The 20107-nt window shown below is 47.7% G+C and overlaps 1 protein-coding gene across 1 annotated transcript in view; it reads right to left on the bottom strand.

The window, feature by feature from the left end:
* KDM2A (lysine demethylase 2A) overlaps positions 1-20107 on the bottom strand; it is a 111493-nt gene that overhangs the window by 2927 nt on the left and 88459 nt on the right. Inside the window, exons 14-21 of the mRNA XM_042959162.1 lie at positions 11186-11269; positions 9472-9741; positions 8782-8913; positions 6430-6519; positions 3537-4249; positions 1656-1819; positions 989-1147; positions 206-421 (exon numbers count right to left, since the gene is read on the bottom strand). Coding sequence (XP_042815096.1) covers positions 206-421; positions 989-1147; positions 1656-1819; positions 3537-4249; positions 6430-6519; positions 8782-8913; positions 9472-9741; positions 11186-11269 — 1828 coding nt within the window. The remainder of the gene's footprint in view (positions 1-205; positions 422-988; positions 1148-1655; positions 1820-3536; positions 4250-6429; positions 6520-8781; positions 8914-9471; positions 9742-11185; positions 11270-20107) is intronic.

The raw sequence follows: 20107 nt of genomic DNA, 5'->3' as shown, positions 1-20107 counted from the left end.
CATCTGACAACTACTTGGGCCTCCACCCCCATCGGTTAAAACAGAGAGCGAGAAATCAATGTCCTTGTTCAGGTGTGAGGAAACGAGTTAACACAGTTCGGTCAACAGACCCAAGTTCATTGTTTTACTGGTCAAGTTCCAGGGAGGGCTGGGCCCTCCAGGAGGCACGGGGTACCGTCTGTCATGAAACATCACAGCAGCATACCTGCCATGTTGAGCTCTGTGAGGGAGTAGCGAGTGGAAGACCCGACAGCGGTGAGCAGATTGGAGGACTGATCTGTCAGGTGGCTGCAGTGACTGAGGTCGAGTCGAGAAAGGAGGGGCATGTGGCGAATGATGAGGCGAAGTGTGGCGTCTGTGATGTCAAGGCCTGCCAGCCGGAAGTCAGTCATGTTCCGGAGCTTGCTGCGATTGTCCTGACCTGCACAGAAAAGAACCTAGGTCAAAACTCTTAACTCTGGTCCAGCTCCAAAGCCTCAGGCAGCTTCAGCTCCTTCCTGGCCAGGCCTTCTTGCAGCGGTTGAGCGAACTGCCCACACCCAGCCCTGCCTGTAGTGAGCAGTGTGTGGGGGCAGTTTCTAGGAAACCAGACACGTTTTCTTTCTTCCCAGCTGCTAGATTATGCCTCACTTATAGAGCAAAAGGGTATGTGTGGCATGCTCCACCCCTTTCCACACTCCCACACTTTTTTAGACCATAATGCAAACAGCTTTCAATGTTCCACCTCAACCATGAAGCCTTCCCGGCCTTCCTCAGGATTATACTCTCTGGGCCCCAAACTCCAATACCCCTGAGACGGAGTAGTCCCTCCTTTATCTGCAGGCAGGTAACTGGCTGTAAATAGCTAACCTTGAGTCCATTGCTCTGTTCTCCATTTGCACTCATCCACAGCATCATTTGTAACACTTTTTTAGTTTCTGAGGACAAAGTCTGTCGAAAGACAAAGCTACCCTCAGGTGACCACAGAGAAGTCAGGCCCAGAGCACACCTGGTTTATCAGCCGGTGGAGTCAGCAAGTCCCGAATTTGAGGGTCCTTGATTCCCACTGCCCACCGAAGATCAAGGGTCCTGAGAAGGGGGCAGCTGGAGGTGCTGAGGGCAGAGACTGCAGACCAGGAACAGCCCGCTAGGAGGAGGTCTTTCAGTCCTGCAGCGGGAAGAAACAGACATGCAATCGTATACTCTATCAGCACATCCAAAGCCTCAACGACGAGCTGATGTGACCACGGTAAAACGGATTCTCAGTCTAGAAATCCAGTTCAAAAATTCCTATGGTCTCCTATATGACATCTTCTAGCTTTGGTGGTAAAACCAATTACTTAGTTCCTACAAGAGCAATGTAGTATGCGAGACACTGTCTTCCCAAGACCTCAAAATGCTGAGGGGAACAAAGCATTCTAAGGGGCTGATCATGGCAACATCTTACTCAAATCTCTTCAGTGGTTGTGTTGAGAAGACCCATTCTCTTCATTGTCCGGGGCAATGATTGGCTAGTCCAGCTAGTCTGGGGTGCCGCCTGGGGACTGGCAGTTAAGGTGGCCCTGGGTGAATCCCTTGTTAAGCAGAAAGACAACAATGGAATGGGACTGTTGCCCTAAATTGCCCTAAAGCAGTTTTAAGCACTGCCTGTAACTCAGCTTTCCCTGCCTGCTCACCTGGCAGTCTATTGACGAGCCACGTCAGTTGTTTTTTGGAGATGTTGGTCCAACTGAGGTCCAGGCTAACTGGTTGCCTCTTGATGATGCCACTGAGGGCCTGGGGTACAATAGCCTTACACCTACTCAAGTCAATTTTTGTCCAAAGTCTCTTGTCGCAGCACCTGTGACAGAAGGAGAGAACACTAGCCGTCAATGTGATACTCCTTGTCAGAGGAGCTCCCATCAAAGGGTACTGCAGGCTTCTAGAAAACACAGAGCACCTGGAGTGTCACCCTCCCCAGGTTCTTCTATAAGCAGACAAGGATCATGCCCTGCTGGGTTTTTTTTTTGTTTGTTTTTGTTTTTTTAATCCTCAGACAAAAGGGCCTGTCCTCTATGGCAGCCCTACAGGTTAAGTAGTAGGCAACTTGACCAGTTCACTGATTTACTTTGGAAGGGCTGGGAATACAGCGCAGTGGTTAGGAACACATGACAAACAGTATACTATACTCTCTCATGTGCATTAAAATGGTATGGCTCCCCAAAGTGTACATAAGGAATTATTTAAAAAATTGACTTCCTGCTGCCTGAAGCCTTAGGCTTGCCTTCATTCTCTCCTTTGTCAGTCATACCCAGCTGCCTGAGATGCAGGCGTTCCTCAGCATATCTACAGTCAGTCCTCCTTTAAGCTCTAGAAAGAGCCCACTACTGTATCAGGCAGAAAGAGGCTCTTTATTATCAGGCCTGGAGAGTCTTCTTCCCATCTTGCGTTTTTGCCTCAGGGCTATCTTTATATTCTCTGGTCCAGTCCAGACCAGAACTGAAAGCGAAAGGCCTGCCTTTCCACTGCAATCTACAGTCCACAGGCCACAAATAGCACTGCAACATGCAGGCTTCTGTTTAATATTTTACAGCCCCTGCCTCCCAGCCCGGCTCAGAGTCTGGTTGGCAGGGGAAGGGGAGACAGCACATAATGGCAGTCTTATGTGGCTCAGCCTGGAAACTGAGGAATAGAGCCAGGCAGGCCCACTAGCTCTACAAAGAGAAAATATTAGGAGAATTTGGGTAGATCACATATTAATTCAGATTTGGGAAATAAAACTAGTGTTTGTAAAGAATGAGGTCTTTATTTAAAGACTGAAAATATTTCACCAGTGGCACATAAGACTTCTATGGCAGAAACAAGCTGCTTATGATAGAGCAGTGTATCAGAAGCCCCTGGAAAAAGTGTTAAAAACAGTTTGCTTGGCTCCACCCCCAAAGCTCTGACTCAGGCCATATTGAAACGGACCCTGAGAATCTGCGTTTCTAACATGACCCCAGGTAATGCCAGTGGTCCAAGCATCACCCTTTTGAGAAGAAATGGTAGGTCTTATTGGGATAAGAACAAACAACTGGAAAACTGTGGAAACATTCAAATTTTTTGAAAAGCATGTCCACCCCTTTCATTAGATGGAGAGGTAATTGAGGCAGGGGCTTAAAAGCAGTCACGTGTGTCACCAATAACAGTGACTATCACATCATCACAGGCTCTCAACAGATGGGTGATGAGTGCAGCTTACTTGAGGGGGAAAACTGTCGCAGCTCCGTGGACTGAAGTTTCAGCACAAACTATATAAATCCATCCCCCAGATCAGTTTCATATGTTCAGTAAAAAGAGAGATGGGAAAGGTCGGAGCAGGGAGAGGAAGCAAAGGGCCACATTCCCCTGAAGGGCCACACCTATAGGCACGACTGGCCACAAATATAACAGGACCCACTGTCTAGGGAACAGACAGAGTGGATTCAATCCTTTAAGACCCAGCAAGCCTCCAGATGCCAGGACGCATGCAGTTCTCTTATGGAAAACCTGCCACCTGCTCCCATACCCCTATTCCTGATCCCTGTATCCCTGCTCACCATTTATACCACGTCTTGCACACTCGCATACATTCACAAAGTTCTCTGCGGCTGAGGTAGCGGAAGACAGACATCCAGACCTCCCGCTGCATCCAGCTTTCGTCTCCATCCTGAGCCCAACTGCCCCGGCCATTCAGCCTGGCTGCACCCCCCTCCTCTGCACTGTCATCTTCCTCCTCCTCCTCCTCCTCTTCCTCCTCCTCTCCCCCCAGCCCCTCCTCATCCCCACGCTGGGGGGTTCGGGCTGGGCAGTGCTGTACTAGCACGCGGGGGGAATGGCGAAGGTTGGCAGAGGAGGCCGTGATGGCCTGCAGCTTGGGCACAATGGATGTCCCGTGGAGCTCTTTGGTGGGCCTCTGTAGCGTGACAGTGAGGTACGATCCCCGGATCTTGGCTTTCTCAACTTCAGACAGCTCCTTTTTGCCGCTGGGATTGTTCTCCTTTTCCCGTACCATGGTGCGCTCTGTGGCCTGCAGCCGCAGCAACTGCCGCCGTTTGAAGCGCTCATCCCGGCTGGCACTGTGGTGGTCGCTGGGGCCAGCCCCAGGGGATGACCGAGTCACCATACCCCGAGGGGAAACCGGGTCATGGATGAGCTGTAGCATAGAAGTGGGTGAGTGAGGCGGGGGCGTGAGGGGCTCGTCGCAGCTCCGCAGGGGCCGCAGGACTTTGGCTTGCACGGATTCTTCATCGCTCTCTTCCATTTTCCGCTTCTGCAAAACAGGCCCCCAAAAAGCCACATCAGTGCTTTCTCCAAAACCCTCTACATTTACGGGGTGAGCCTCACTACTGCTCTCAGGAGACTAGAGAAAAGACAGATCACCGCTCGTCTATGGGGAAAGGGGTACCTGCATGCTACAGGGTGGTCACCTCCTCAGAGTCTAGTCTGCAATCTGCCTGGATCAGCAACCGAGCTCAAGTCTGTGCTGAGAAAGCTGATTACAGAACAAAACCCTTAAAATAGGTCACTTGGGAAATCTACCTGTGACAAAAAGGTCTGTGTTCAAGTATAGAGGAGTGAGATCCAAATTTGGGCTGCACGATTCCACAGCCCACCTTATTCATCTCTTGCCCCAATTTCTGGATTATAATTCCCTGGATAAAGACACGCTTTAAAGAGGCCACAACTTTACCCCTATGCAATCTGACCGTTTTTAGTTCTATCTCTAATTTAACTCCTTCACCCAGGAGATGCTTTTGATAGAAGAGAGATGCCTGTGGTAGAAGAAAAGCAGTCTACATATACCATTTAAACTAGAACGCAGAATCTGACAGAAGTAAACACCACTTTTAGCTCCACTGGTGTCTGAGCTGGACTCCACCAGGCTGCTTCTTCCACTCAGCACCCTACCCTACCCTTAGAGACCAACTGCATGGAATATAAAGCAGAGAATGAGAACCTCTGAGGAACCACACTGCTCCAAAGGAATCTACTCTGGATGAAAAAGAGGAATTTTGGTTCAGTGAAACTGACATTCCACAAAGGTCCACGACCTCATCCTACGCCACTTGTCTCCCTCTGGGGCCACCATGACGCCGCCGTGATGAGGCTGCACCAGTGTTCCACTAGGGATCAGTGAGCAGTGGTTCACATTTTCCTCAAGGAGATGGTTTCTGTCCCTCAGCAACAAGCCTGCTCCCTTTCCTCTACATTCATAGGGCACCGTGGTTGGAAGAGAATGACTACCTTGTGGGTGCTGGCTTTTGGCTTTTACAATGCAAGAAGGCAATACTAACGTACAGCCACCTGGGGCACCCGGGTGGCTCAGTCAGTCAAGCATCTGACTCTTGGTTTCGGTTCAGGTCATGATCTCATGGTTCGTGGGTTCGGGCCCTGCGTCAGGCTCTGTGTTCACAGCACGGAGTCTGCTGGGGATTCTCTCCCTCCCCCCCACCCCCTGCCCCTCTCCAACTTGTGTGCACACATGTGCTCTCTCCCTCTCTCTCAAAATAAATAAACTTAAAAGAGATAAAATGAGGCATCTGTCCCCCTACCTGCTGTGGCAGGGAGGCAAACACCACCACTACTGCCTCCACTGTCGTCAGTGAAGAGAAAATGTTTAAGAACCCCTAGTTTAAGAACTTGGGATAAGGAGAACTTCAGCACTAGTCCACTCTAGAAATCCCTGCCCTTCAAAGATATATAGAATGAAAATTCAGTCACCTCAGTACCCAAGTGGGAAGAAACAGACAGACCAGGAAACTTGTCCCTACTCCAGTGCGATGCGCCTGGAGGAGACCACTGGGCCTGGATGGCTGCCACTAGGCCAGCTGCCTCCTCTGTCTGTGCCCTCAACAGGTCTTATTCCTCCTGGCCTGATCAACCAGAGTCCTCTTGGCCCTTTGGTATTACCCATCAGGCCAGCAATGTCAGCTACTCAGGGCCAAGGTCATGGCACTGGTCCCCTTGCAGGGAGGGGCTGCCTGTGTAGGGCACAAGGGTAGGGTTTTCTGTAGGGCCATAAAGGTGAAGAGGACAAAAATGTGAGCCCGCTTAACTGGAAACTCCGGCACACCACTGTATTTACTAGCTGCCTCAGGTCACTGCCTTCCCTCTAGTTTCATTCCTCAGGAGCAACCGTGCTCGCCTCACTGCCCTCCTCACACAGCCTAGCTATGCTGCCCCTTTTTCTAGGGTCTCAGAGTGTAAGAGGACCTCAGCAATTTGCAGACCCCAAGTGGAACAATATTCAGTAACACAAAAACTCAAACAAAAGAAAAACAAATAATTAACCGAAGAGGGGGGAAAAAAAGTTATCAAACAAAATACAAAATCATCTCCATGGTCAGAAAAACCATGTGAACAAAGACACAAAGGCAAACAGACTCTAGCCATCCCCTAAGCCGGACGTTTCTTTTCTTCTCCGGTGCAGTCTGGATAAAGCTTCCTTACCTGGGCTTTCTCTGAGTTGTCCTCCTGGTAGCACTTTGGACACTCCCAGCAATTTGGCAATTCCTCATTAAGCAACCCCTCTCCATCCATCTAGAGGAAGACAGAGATGTTAAAAATCTCTCTCATTAAAAAAAAAAAAAAAAAAAAAAAAAAGCCTGTTTCTTAAGGCTCCTTTATCAAACAATAACAGCCACATGGTTGGGAAGAACCTGGAAGTTTTACCCATTTGTAAACACATCGGCCCATCGGGAAGAAAAACCGAGTCATTCAGCCCCACTCCTAGCCACTAGGAGACCGGTCACCTTCACTCTTGGTTACTTGATCAAAGTTAGATTCCACGAGGAGATTCCCAAGAGTCTGCGTCAATCTGGGGTCTGCAGACTTCTATATGTATCTTTCCTGACACATTTATTTTCTTGAGCATCTCATGCCTCTCTGCTAAAGGAACTGACCACACTATTCAGAATGGTGCCAGACCTCATCTTGATAGTGGGGCATAGTAATTATGATTGCTTGGGTTCAGAGACTGTAGCCTAGTCTCTGTGACTCTGTTCTCAACTGTACAGTGCGCATAAATACTCCTATAAGGGTGTGGTGAGGATTAAATGAATTACTTGTTAAATAATGTGTTTAGATAAAAGCTTGACATATAGTAAATGCTTCGTTTATCAGCATGGAGAGGATACCTTAATTTTACTGATCTTATGATGCATATTTTTTTCACATTTGAATATTTCTAAAATTGAGCTGCTTCTCACAATTAACTGTATCTTACAATCATTGTCAGCCAGGTGGCAGTCGTGATATAGCTGACACCTTTGGAAAAATCGACAAAGTACCAGCACCAATGCCCTTTAAAGAATGAAGTAACAGGGTAGACCCAACTTCACAGGGCTATCTTAAAAGATGTAAACAAGAGAATGCATATAAAACAATGGTTGTCCACCCCAGCCACATATTAGTATCACTTAAGGAGCTCTGGCGCATACTTAGGCCCAGGGCCCATGCTTAAAGATTTGATGCTACCTCCTAAAGACTGTATCAGCTTCCCTATCACTTTTTCTTTCCTTTTAAGATTTTTTTTAGAGAGAGTGAGCGAGCGCACACATGAGCAGGTGAAGAGTGGCGGGGGGGGGGGGCGGGGGGAGAGAGAGAGAGAGAGAGAGAGAGAGAGAGAGGGAGAGAGAGAGAGGGGGAGAGGGGGAGAGGGGGAGAGGGGGAGAGGGAGAGAGAGGGAGAGAGAGGGAGAGAGAGGGAGAGAGAGGGAGAGAGAGGGAGAGAGAGGGAGAGAGAGGGAGAGAGAGGGAGAGAGAGGGAGAGAGAGGGAGAGAGAGGGAGAGAGAGGGAGAGAGAGGGAGAGAGAGGGAGAGAGAGGGAGAGAGAGGGAGAGAGAGGGAGAGAGAGGGAGAGAGAGGGAGAGAGAGGGAGAGAGAGGGAGAGAGAGGGAGAGGGGGAAAGAGGGAGAGAGGAGAGAGAGGGAGAGAGAGGGAGAGAGAGGGAGAGAGAGGGAGAGAGAGGGAGAGAGAGGGAGAGAGAGGGAGAGAGAGGGAGAGAGAGGGAGAGAGAGGGAGAGAGAGGGAGAGAGAGGGAGAGAGAGGGAGAGAGAGGGAGAGAGAGGGAGAGAGAGGGGGAGAGAGGGAGAGAGGGGGAGAGAGGGGGAGAGAGGGAGAGAGAGGGGGAGAGAGGGAGAGAGAGAGGGAAAGAATCTTAAACAGGCTCCACGTTCTGTGCAGAGCTGGACTCGGGGCTTGATCCCACGACCCTGGGATCATAGCCTGAGCCGACTGAGCCACCTTAGGTGCCCCTCTATCATTTTCTCTTTTTTTTTTTTACTTGAACTCCCAATCTGGGACATCATGACCTGAGCCAAAACCAAGAGTCAGATGCTTAACTGATTGAGCCACCCAGGCACAACCTCTATCATTTTTTCTTAAAGGCCCTCAAGTGTGAACCAAGCCTGATACACTCATTAAACGTTAGCTGATACTATTACTCTAACCATCTTTCAGGAACTGACATCCAGAGATACAGTCAAGTACACAGGAGAGATGCTTAAAGGCACAAGGCATTCCCAAATAGACCAGGCAGTTCCATGATAGCCTGGGGACTCCAAACACACTCCATGGAGGCCAGACCGCAAGCTCCATGAGGGCAGGGAACGGGACTATTATTCTGTGTCCGAGACTATCCTCAGGGTCGAGCCAGTGGCTGACACACAGCATAGACCATGAATCAAGGACAGATGTTAGACCACTACATAGCCCATTGCTGATGGTCCAGATCGGGGATTCCCACCCTCCTCTGCTCCACTCAGTACCTGAGACCTTAGGGGCCCCTTTGGCCTCTCCTCACCTGGAGGCAGCCAGGATGAACAATCTCGTTGCAGATACAGCATTCCATAAGTTTCTTCTCGAAGTCCTGTGTCTCCTCATTTTGATCCACCTCTCCACAGAGGGAACATGTGACTGAGTGAGGCAGTCTGGGCTACAAGAGGACAAAGACAGAAACCAAGAAAAGAGCAGACTTAGATCCTTATCGGTTTAGCTTCCCTTTAACTGAAGACGAGTGCTTTGCTTCCTCTAATTCTCCTGGGAACACTTAGGGAGCAAGGAAACCAGGTGGAGAAGAGAGGTTTCTGGTAGGAAAACTAGATGAGAAAGAGGATAGGGAGAGTGAACCAGCTGAGAACTAGAGACTGACAGAGACCAGTTTATTTTCACCAGTCTATCCCAGGCCTCCCAGGTCCTTCCTTTCTAATCCAGTTAAAGAGGGGACAAGAAGCAGTGATTTGCCCTTGAAACACTGCTCCCTCATTTGAAAACTGGGCGAGCAAGGCTGAAAGGTTAAATGGGATCATTTTTAGTGTGAGGTATCTTCCTTCTGAACTCAGAGAGAAATGGGGCAAAACAAAGCAAGCCAAAGAGAGAGAGAGTAACTTCTCCTTTCCATCTCTGAAGGCTCTACCACCCTCTACTACCTGTGTTTCAGTCCTTTTGGCACCACCACCCCTCCCCCAAGCTCTGTATCCAGCAGACCACTTACTGCCAAGCACTGCCGAAGGACACACGACTGCTTCATGCGACCAGGCCCCCCGAACTTCTTCATGTCCCTGCAGTAGTGGCAGACACCACACTCTCCTTGCACACAGGCTTTGCATTTTCGACAGCGCACTCGTCTCCGCCGGGCTCCTGACACTATGGGGGAGGCAGCGGCCGGCCTCACAGGTGTTAACCGAGGAGCTGGTTTCATAGTGTGAGGCTTTGTGATGGGGATGGTAGGAACCCGCACCTTTGGCCGGGTGGGGAATTTAAGCTAGAAAGAGAAAGCGGTGAGGTCAAATATATCAAGTAGCTTTAAGGACTGGAGGGGGCATAAGATCACAAGGCTTGGCAAACTATGGCCCGTGGGCAGATCTGCCCACTGCCTGTTTGTACATGAAATTTGACTGGAGTACCATGATGTTCATTTGTTTTCTGTCTGGTCTATGGCTGCTTTCACTTGCAATGACAGAGTGGAGAAGTTGCCGACAGAGACTGCGTGGCCTGCGAAACCTAAAATATTTATTGATTTTACTCTACTTATCACCTACGTATTACCTTCAAAGACAAGGTTTGCCAGTCCCTTCAGGCTATCTACTTCAGTCACGTCCCTCTCACTCTGCTGAGCTGTGAGATTCACCCCTCCCTGAGGCTTTCTATGTACCAAATGTCATTCCAGGGACCCTCCAATATTTCCCTATCCTGGATATTACTACTCAGAAGATACTCCTAAAGATGACGATAAACTACTTGAGGGCGAGATGAATCTTGCTCATTTCTTTATTACTCTGAGTCTGGCACATGACAGACACTCCAGTAAAATACATCCCTCAGGTATACGTTTAAAATTTTAGTGCTTGTATTTGTCCAGCTGGTGATCTTTTCAAGAACAAGGACTGGGTCTTTCAGTTTTTTTCCGCGGTGCCTCAAACATGTTCCTGACACAAAACATTGAACAGCCAGAGATGCCTAAACTGTTCTGAGGCAGTCTCATGTGGTCAAGCCCAGGCCAAGTGGGACTCCTCCACCCTGGTAGTAAGAAGTGGTTCTTTAAGACATCTTTCACAGCTATTCACCTAAACACTCCTGGAATGTGATGGCTCTGCAAATTTCAACCGGGGAAAACCAAAGAAGGGCCTACGTATTTGCCAGACCCATGGGCCCTTACGTTTTATTTGATAAATAACCTTGACAAAGGACAATATGGGAAAAATTACACAGGACCTAACTGAAGAGGCATGAAAATTCATACCTGACAATTTATTAGCTTACAGGTGATCCCTTTCCTTCTCTTTTTGATACTGAAAAATCCAAATGAAGGGGAATCTTGAGTGTACACTCAGGCCATCATAGAAATACTCCAGCCATTTGAATATGTATGTAATTATTTTAACTAGTTTTAAAAAATATCTGAGAATCACCGAATCACTGGGCCAGAAGGATAGGAACTGATCCATTCTGGTGAACAAATGCACACTTTTGCATCCAAACCTGGAGGCAGGTTTCTGGTTTGATAGTTCCGTTAACAGAGTCACCTCTAAAGATAGCTAATTACCCTGACCTAAGAGTTAAAACAGAACTGAGTAATGATTTTCTGTCAGTTCATATTAATGCACCAAAAGCTGTCTGCCTCTAGTTGTTCTTTTTCTTCCCGGAATGGGGATGGTCGGCTAGCAAAATGCTTCAGCAGCCTGAAGATAAGAACAATAGTTTCTTACCTTATCCCTTTTTGGCCACTGTACTATAGGGACTCCAGTGAGGGCTAACTTGGGATCGCTGTTGGCAAGCTCCTCCAGCAAAATCTAAGGGCAGAATAGGATAGAAGAGGGGGGAAGAAAAGCAGGACACAGTGAACAAAGAGCCAACCACTCCCAACAGCATCCAGACTTAGCCTCAGTCCCCACAAGCGACATGGGAAGGGCAGGCTGGCAGCTGTGTTTTCCCTTCATTTAGAGACTCACTGCCAAACAAATAAATTGAAGATGAAAGAGAAAACTCAAACTACTGTAGTACTATCAAGACTTTGAATTTACCTTTGCTCCCAACCCCGTACCTGCATACTCACTGTACTGTTAATACGTATGCTGAAGTAACTAGCTCTGGGGCGACAAGTGTTACTTGGCACACAGTTCTATACATGGCAGTAAAACTTTATATTGCCCCCTTACTTTTCAACACCAGTGACAATTATCAAGAAGTACTGCTTTCATTTTGCAGATCTCAGCAAAGTGGCAAAAAAGATTGGCTAATACTTAATTAATAATATGAACAGAACAACAATCTTAATGTCTTGATTCAACCCAGAGCTCTGTTCTTCTAAGTCTGATTACAGAAATCCCAACTTCAAATTAACCAATCGATTAATCTCTCTCTCTCTCTCTCTCTCTCTCTCTCTCTCTCTCTCTCTCTCACACACACACACACACACACACACACACACACACACACACACACAGTCAATCATTTGGCTTTATTCTGGAATGGAACAGGAACAATTTAGGGGCAACAGTTTTGATGGCTTTAGCCAATCTAGTTTGAATGACTTGAGGACACTGCTACAGTAAGAAACTACCACTTAAGTGAATCATACTGGTTGAGTGTTATTTGGAAGCAAGCCTTTATGTTTTCGACAGAAATTTCTGAATCCTGAACCTTAGAGCAGAAGACGAAATCCCTCTTCCTCTGACCTCATGCGCCCTACAGCAAGGGCAACAGCAAAAGAACACAAATCCAGAAGACAAGTTACGAGATTCCTTTCAGGTTGCCCTACTGTGTACAGGGTGTTAACTGTTTCAGTGTTTCAGTGAACACTCAACTTTGATCCTGGACAATAAGCATGCCTAGGCCATCTTTAATAACCATTTCCATAATCTTGTGGGCTCTGTGCCTAGAGGCCAGGACTTTTTGAAGCATGCGGCACTTCTCTACCAAGGATCATGCTCCAAATTCGAGTTGGGACTCAGAAAGACCCTTTAAAACACCCAGGAAGCTCCTCTACGAAAAACCCCTTTGCCAAGTCTCCAGCTGCCTCTCACCCTCCCCCAAACTGATTTCATTTGCAGACGTTTTATTTACTTCAAGTTGCTATGACATCCTATTCTGAAGTGTCCTGTTTAGCACCGCACAGCGTGGGGGTGAAGAGGCGGGGTGCGGTGCCACGTGGGACTAAGGCTCTGGGACTGGGCTCCAGTTTGGACTCCTAATCTCCCTAGGGTGAAAAATTCAGGTCCATTCAAAACGTGTGCGAGGGAGTGCACAGTTCCCCTCCCCCATGTCTACTGCTGAGGAGCAGGACTCTGCCCATTTCCTCTGCCGCCCCGGAGAGCACTGAGCTGTCCACAAACAGGGACTTTCCACTTTCAGCAAAACAGACCTCACAGAAAGATCCACAATTGTTTAAGAGTAGCAAAAGGAACCTAACCGTTCACCAAAAGCAGTCTAAATCTACCTGCAAGATTTTTTGTGGGGGATAAGGAAAGGTAGGTGGAGAAACTGTGTCTGCGTGGGGGGTGGGGGGCAGCTGTTCACACATATACGACTCTGTTACCGGGGTCTGTGTGGGTGTGGAGGGAAATGCAGATTTCCTTCCAAGCCTTATTTTGTTGGGGCCAGACAACCAAACTCGCCCTGCTTCATCAAAAAAGGCAGACTCCAGCTGAGGCCCTCCAAGAAACCATATAAAGCAGCCACCACCCTTCACCAGAGGGGGTTTGGGACAGGGAGCGGGGGTGGAGTGCGGAAAGGCTGACGCCTATCTAGGCTCCTGGCATTCGGGAGAACATTCAAACACAAGCCCACACCCCACACATCACAGGAAGGGGAAGAGAACAGCGGGCGTCTGGGAAGAGAAGGAAAAAGGATTCCCCAAAGCCAAGAGACCCCATTCAAGAGCACATCCCACCAGGAGAGGGAACAAGTGCAATGACGGCTAGAGCAACACCAAGTAACCTGAGCATTGTCCTGGAGTCCCCTGGTAGGCTGTTCTTCCGCCTCTTCCGCTGAGACAAAGTCCCTACAGTTACACACACCCCGAGCCAGAAAGGGTTTGCCGCCCACCCGCCTGACCTTGCGTTTCTCGTCGCTCTGGAGCTGCTGAAGCTCTTGGTGGAAGTTTCCCCAGCGTCTTTGTTTTGTTTTCTGTATTGGAAGTTGTGCTGAAGGAGTTTAGGTTTTCTGCCTCTAGGAAAATCCTGATTTACTTGAAAATTCTGGAATCTCCCAAAGTACATCAGGCGGGGCAGTCCAGCTATAACCCTTGAGGCTACCCAGAGGGAGCAGCGTGTCGTGCTCTGAGCTCCTTCTCGAGCCCTTCAGCTCAGCCGCGGCTTCCTGTGCCTGCGAACAATGCTGCTGCGTCACCCACATGCAGCTCCCAGAAATGCTTTGCAACGGAAGATGGCAGGAGGGGGAGCTGAGCTCGAGTGAGCGAGCCAGGCAGAGGGCCCAGCCGTCCTGCTGCAGAGTCGGGAGGGGGTGTGCTCAGCCGGCGCTCTCGGCCTGGTGATTGGAGGAAAGGCTGCCCGGGAGGCGAGCCGGGCCGCGCCCCCGCCTCCTCCCTCCCACCACCACTGCAATAGGAGAACCCAAGGCCGGCCCGGAGGGCTCCCTCTGGCCGACTTCGGAAGGCGCCAGCAAAAGGGAAGGCTTTAACCCGTTCTGCATCTGGGCCCGTGAGTGTCCTTGTCTTCGTCCACACCCTGCCCCTCAGGGTCACTTCTTATTGTTACAGCCGGCACTCCTGCCCACTGACCCCCCCCCCGCCAATTCTCCCTCCTGCTCTTCAGGCAAACAGCGAGTCACCCGAAGTTCAGCCTGTGCAAGAGCCAGGCACCCAAGCTGAGTTCCTCCAACTTCCCTTCTTTCCCCACACACCCGCCTGCTTCACCTGCCCTCACTGCTGCTCTCCCAGCCCAGAATCCAGAATGAGCATACATGTTTCCAGAAAAACCTTCAGGAATGACACATTTCAACCAATACTGAGATATTCAATACATATGTCTGTTTAATATCAACCACTTCGACAACAGATGCCTGCCTCTGGTCACGACTGGGCACTCTACCACCATAACCGGAACGTCTAGGCAGCTCTTCCCGCGGTTCCATCTTGACCAAGTAAAGCTAGCCGACGTACAACCTGAGGTCAAGGCGTCAAGGGGCTTTATCTCCTGCCTTGGTACCAGCGCAAGGAGCCACTGAATCTGTGTCTGCCAATTCCACATCCACCAGTCTCCTGGGACTCTGCCCCTCAGATTACCCCTCCCCCCAGGACACCAGCACTCCTGCCCATTTCCTATCCTAGTCGTTTGTTTTGCCTGCCACATTCTTGATGTTCCCTGGATGATGCGGCCAGCCTCGTATCCCGTCAGACGTCTCGATGCCATTTGTGGCAGCTACTCGAGTGATGCGTGCCACACACTCTCCACACACTGATTCACGGTCAGGGTGAAGCTCGGACTGAACAAGCCACCTCTCACTACAGTGTACTGTATTTGGGATCTAGATTTATGTAATTTTCAGACTCTCATAACTATAACTTGGCTTTTTTTTCAGAAATTACAGGAGCTGCTTTGAAATAAACATCTCAGGCCACTAAGAACCTAGCTCTTACCACTGGAAACCTTTTTATTTCCAGGACAGTTGTGTCAGTGAGTTTCTGATGTAGTCAGTGGCTTAATATGCTTTTTGGGGCTTGGGCTTTGCTGCCAGGGAGGGGCTAAATATTTCAATTTTTACAGTAGTTTACCAAGAAAGGTGGGAGTTCTGTGCTTTTTGGTTGAGCTCTCCCTGAAAAAGTTTCTATGGCCATTCTAATCCTAAACGTCTCGTTTGCCCTTTATCTTAAGACTGAAAGACCAAGTTCAATCAGACTATTATGTCTGAAACGCTCTCCTTAATAGTGTGAGAGGTCTTCTTGGAAAATCCTGGTTCTTATCTCAGTCCTATCTAACCTGGAGGGGTGATAAAGAATGGAATACTAAGGAGAAACATGTTACCAGCTGTAGCAAGTAAAACCCGAGAGGCCACCAGGAAAGGACAAAAACCAGACAGGGCTTCCAAATCGCTGATTAAACGAGGCCAGTCCCCCCCCCCCCCCCCGACATTAATTCAGAATAAAAGACAGGCACCAAAGATCAGAGATGGTAAGAACATGACATTACATAACACAATAATATAATAACACTTTGAAGAATTATTATGTATTTTAACCTAATCTTATATGCCTTGTAGCTATTAAATTATTCAAAACTTTTTTCTTAGGGGGTACCAGGCTGGCTCAGTTGGTGGAGCATGTGACTCTTGATCTTGGGGTCATGAGTTCAAGCCCCATGTTGGGTATAGAGTTTACATTTAAAAAATAAACTGATGAGTAAATAAATATAAAACTTCCCACTTAGAATGTGTGGATTATATTTCAAATGAAGTTTTATTTATACAGGTTGCCTTTCCCCCCTCTAATCTAGTTTAATGGATTAAGATCTAATTATAGTGGATCCTCTACCAGTTCTTCTCTTTAACTAGTGCCAGAGTCACCCCCAAAGTGTCAGATGAAGCGAATTTATCATTAGTGTCTGTATCTACCTGAAACCATGACTTTGCTTTTGGTTCCATCATACTCCTGAGAGAGAGCCGAGTGTAAATTTTTAGATCATGGTTACAAAATAAAATGTTAGGATCTTAGTTCAGAGCAGCAGTAGTAGCCTATTGCACCACAAAGAACAATTCTAGAATTCACAAACTGAGAGTCATTTATATACTGTTTTATCATCTAACAGGAAAGTTTATTAACTTTTTTTTTTTTTTTTTTTTAAAGAGAGAATGAGTGGGAGAAAGGGGCAAAGGGAGAGGGAGAGAGAATCCCAAGCAGGCTTCACACTCAGCATGGAACCAGACTCAGGGCTCCATCCCATGACCCGGGGATCAGGACCTCAGCCGAAATCAAGAGTCAGACGCTCAATCCACTCAGCCACCCAGGAGCCCATAGTAGAAGTCTGTTTGTTTGTTTGTTTGTTCATAAGCAATCTCTCTACAACCAACGTGGGGCTCAAACTCACAATCCCAAGATCAAGAGCCACATGCTCTACCTACTGAGCCAGCCAGGTGCCCCTTAACTTCTGAGTTAAGACTGGCACTTCCTTCCCTCGGGACAGAATCCACACCCAGCTTCTCAGTGTTCAGGCAGCACTCTAGTGGCATGCACGGTGCCTGCAAACCTAGGACGCACTCACTTTCTCAGCCTATTGAAATGCCTGCTCCGCCACTGCCTTGCAAGACCCTCGAGGGCCTCATCCACAGCGTGTGCGCATATTTACCCCAACACTCAGCCCGGTTCTGGCACAGAGTAGGCAGGCATTATTCATAGATTTGTGACATCTGATTTTTTTTCTGTAATAGTGATATAGTTTATTAAATATTTACTAACATTATCATTAAATTTCACAACAGCCCCATTGAGGTAGATGTTATTTTACAGAGGAGAAAACAAGCTTTCATAGATCTAGTATCTTGACCACAAGTCACATGTTTGCCCAGCTTATCAAAATATCTTAGAGAAAACAGGAAAGTAAATACGTATACAACACTGAATTTGTTTCACTGAGTTGGGCAGCCAAATACATTGATATATTAAAACCTTTTTATGTATGTATATATATTAAGAGCTCCTTTATGACCAAAATAAATACAAAACAATAAATTCTGATTAAAAACAGTCTTCAGGCTGACTCCTACCTCCTTTCTGTGACCCACTGTCAGCAGGTGGCATGTCCCTTTCTCCAGCACCGCTGCAATGCACACAGAGACTTTCTCTCACTTTAATGGGACTGTATTACTGACACTGCTCTAAGTCCTGTCTTTTTTTTTTTTCCAGAGAGAGAGAGAGAGAGAGAGAGAGAGAGAGAGAGCAAGGAGTGGGGGAGGGGCTCAGGAACAGAGGGAAAGAGGGAGAGAGAGAGGGAGGGAGGGGAGGGGAGAGGAGGGGAGAGAGGGAGGGAAAGGGAGGAAGAGGGAGAGAGAGGGAGAGAGAGGGAGGGAGAGAGAGGGAGGGAGAGAGAGAGAGGGAGAGAGAGAGAGAGGGAGGGAGAGAGAGGGAGGGGAGAGAGAGGGAGGGAGAGAGAGAGGGAGGGAGAGAGAGAGAGAGGGAGGGAGGGAGGGAGGGAGGGAGAGGGAGAGGGAGAGGGAGAGGGAGAGGGAGGGAGGGAGGGAGGGAGAGAGAGAGAGAGAGAGAGAGAGAGAGAGAGAATATGAATGAATATGAATCAATCCCAGGCCAGCTCAATGCTCAGCGAGGAGCGTGACTTGGGACTTGATCCCTCAGACTGTGAGAACATGACCTGAGCCAAAATCACGACTTGGACACTCAACATGCTCAACAGACTGAGCCACCCAGGAGCCCCAGGTCAACAGTTTTTAATGCCCCGTTTTTTTTTTTTTTTTTATCTAATCCCCTCCCAACTTTATATTCTATTTTCTTTCTTCCTCTCTCTTTTAATTTTTAATGTTTATTTTTGAGAAAGAGAGAGAGAGAGAGAAGGAATGAACGAACATGCCTGGGGGAGGGGCAGAGAGAGAGGGAGGGAGACACAGAATCCGAAGCAGGCTCCAGATTCCGAGCTGTCAGCACAGGGCCTGACGCGGGGCTCGAACCCACGAACCCTGAGATCGTGACCTGAGCCACTCAGGTGCCCCGATCTTTCTTTAACAATGCAGAATTTAACATTTTAGAATCTTCAAAGCCCTTCCCCCCCAACACTAAAATGGACTTTTCTTCCAGGGATATATAGCTATAGAGCGCTCATCTCTTCTGCTAGTTCTTCCTAAGAGCCACACAGGCTGCAACAAGAAACAATCCCTCTCTCTGCAGGAAGAGTAAACTCGGCTTGCTGCTGTCCTCCACTGCAGTGTAGGCTTCTATGCTACAAGCACCAAGCTCTCTAGCACTGCAGTCTCCAGCTGTGCGGTGATGGCACCTACCCAATGCACAGCTTCTTTTCTTTTGGGTGATGTTCAGATTCTCAAAGTATTCAAGCTCTATACTCACTATTATCTGAAGCTCAGATTAAATATAAATGGTCAAATGCAGGAATAATGAATCCATTTGATCTTAAGTTAAACTACCTGCACAGCTGGTATCTAAGTCTGTTGTCTTCTGCTATCAGCTGCATTTTAACTATGGTATCGGGCAAGGAAAACAAGGTGCAGACAAGCCCCTGCAGGAAGAATTCAAACACTGTCAGTCTCCTAGTCATCCTGCTGACCACTCCTTCCTCAGGCTCTGGTCTCTGTGCCACTCTGACTGAGCCCGGGGTGGCAGCCATGTCTTTCACGATTCCTGACAAACACAAGGAAGCTCTCTGTAGACCTTTTCATAATGCTAAGAGCCCTCTTTAGATACCTCTTTTTAACTCATTTCCCCCCTTCCCGCGCATACTTTTACTCTGCTTAGTATTTGACCCAAATTTTTCTACATTTTCCCCTGCCACTCTGCCTCAAGTATCTTTATTTAACAGTTATGGGAGTTTGTGTATTTCTATTATGACACTTGACCTTGTACAGCTGACTAGTGGATTACAATAAGGCTTCCTATAACTGGAGTCAATGGAGTCAAATCCCATAGGACTGAGAAGATAACTATTCTTTCTCATGATTCAGAAATACAGACGCCCAGGCCAAAAGACTGTGAGCTATAAACTTAGAAATCTTTCTTTTCAGGGATCCTACAGGCAAGTTAATTTAATGTTTCCTAAATGTATCTATGGAATAGCCACATAAAAAAAACTTCTGAGGAAAAAAAAAAGATGTTACACTCAAACTCTCAGGAAGTATTAATAGATATGTCCTATCACAATGGAAAAGAGAAAATGTATATGTCCTTTGCTCACTCAAGGGTGGAAAGTGAGTTTGGAGTCTAGTTTGTGAGTCTGGAAAAGTAGGACTAAGTTTGTTTTGCTACACATTAATCATTACAGAAATAGGACCACATTTATCTAGAACTTTGTCATTTCCTCCCCTAAATACAAGCCACGATGATGCCACCTGTTTCTTCTAGAACAAACCTTGTAAAACCAAACTGAAAAATCAACTGTTGGGGCACCTGGGTGGCTCCGTTGGCTGAGCGTCCAACTTTGGCTCAGATCATGATCTCACAGCTTGTGAGTTCGAGCCCCGTGTTGGGCTCTGTGCTGACAGCTCGGAGCCTGGAGCCCGCTTCAGGTTCTGTGTCTCCCTCTCTGTCTGTCCCTAACGCACTTGCATTCTGTCTCTTTCTCTCTCAAAAATAAACAAACATTAAAAAAAAAAAAAAGTCAACTGTCCTGCTTCTATCACCATTGGAGAGGACCAATCTAACCAGGCTACCACTTTTTTAAGCCTCTTTATTTTTTCACCCTTTCACTGATGCATAAACAATAAAATACAATGTAAAAGTCTGTTGTAAAAAGAAAAACAAAAGAGAAAAAAACCAGTTCAGGTCCTATCCCAGACTTTGGAACTCTTCCTGAGGTGTTTGCAGAAGCACTTCAGACCGTAGCAGTGGCCAAGGAAAAACATGAACCAGGAATCAGGAATGGAAAAGACGTACTCAGATATTCAGCCTATATTCCTTAGGGTCACATAAAATTATTCAACATAAATTCTTCTGTGGC

Source organism: Panthera tigris, chromosome D1 (assembly GCF_018350195.1).
Source record: "Panthera tigris isolate Pti1 chromosome D1, P.tigris_Pti1_mat1.1, whole genome shotgun sequence".
Taxonomy (NCBI): Eukaryota; Metazoa; Chordata; class Mammalia; order Carnivora; family Felidae; genus Panthera; species Panthera tigris.
This window is presented reverse-complemented; position numbering and strand designations above follow the sequence as displayed.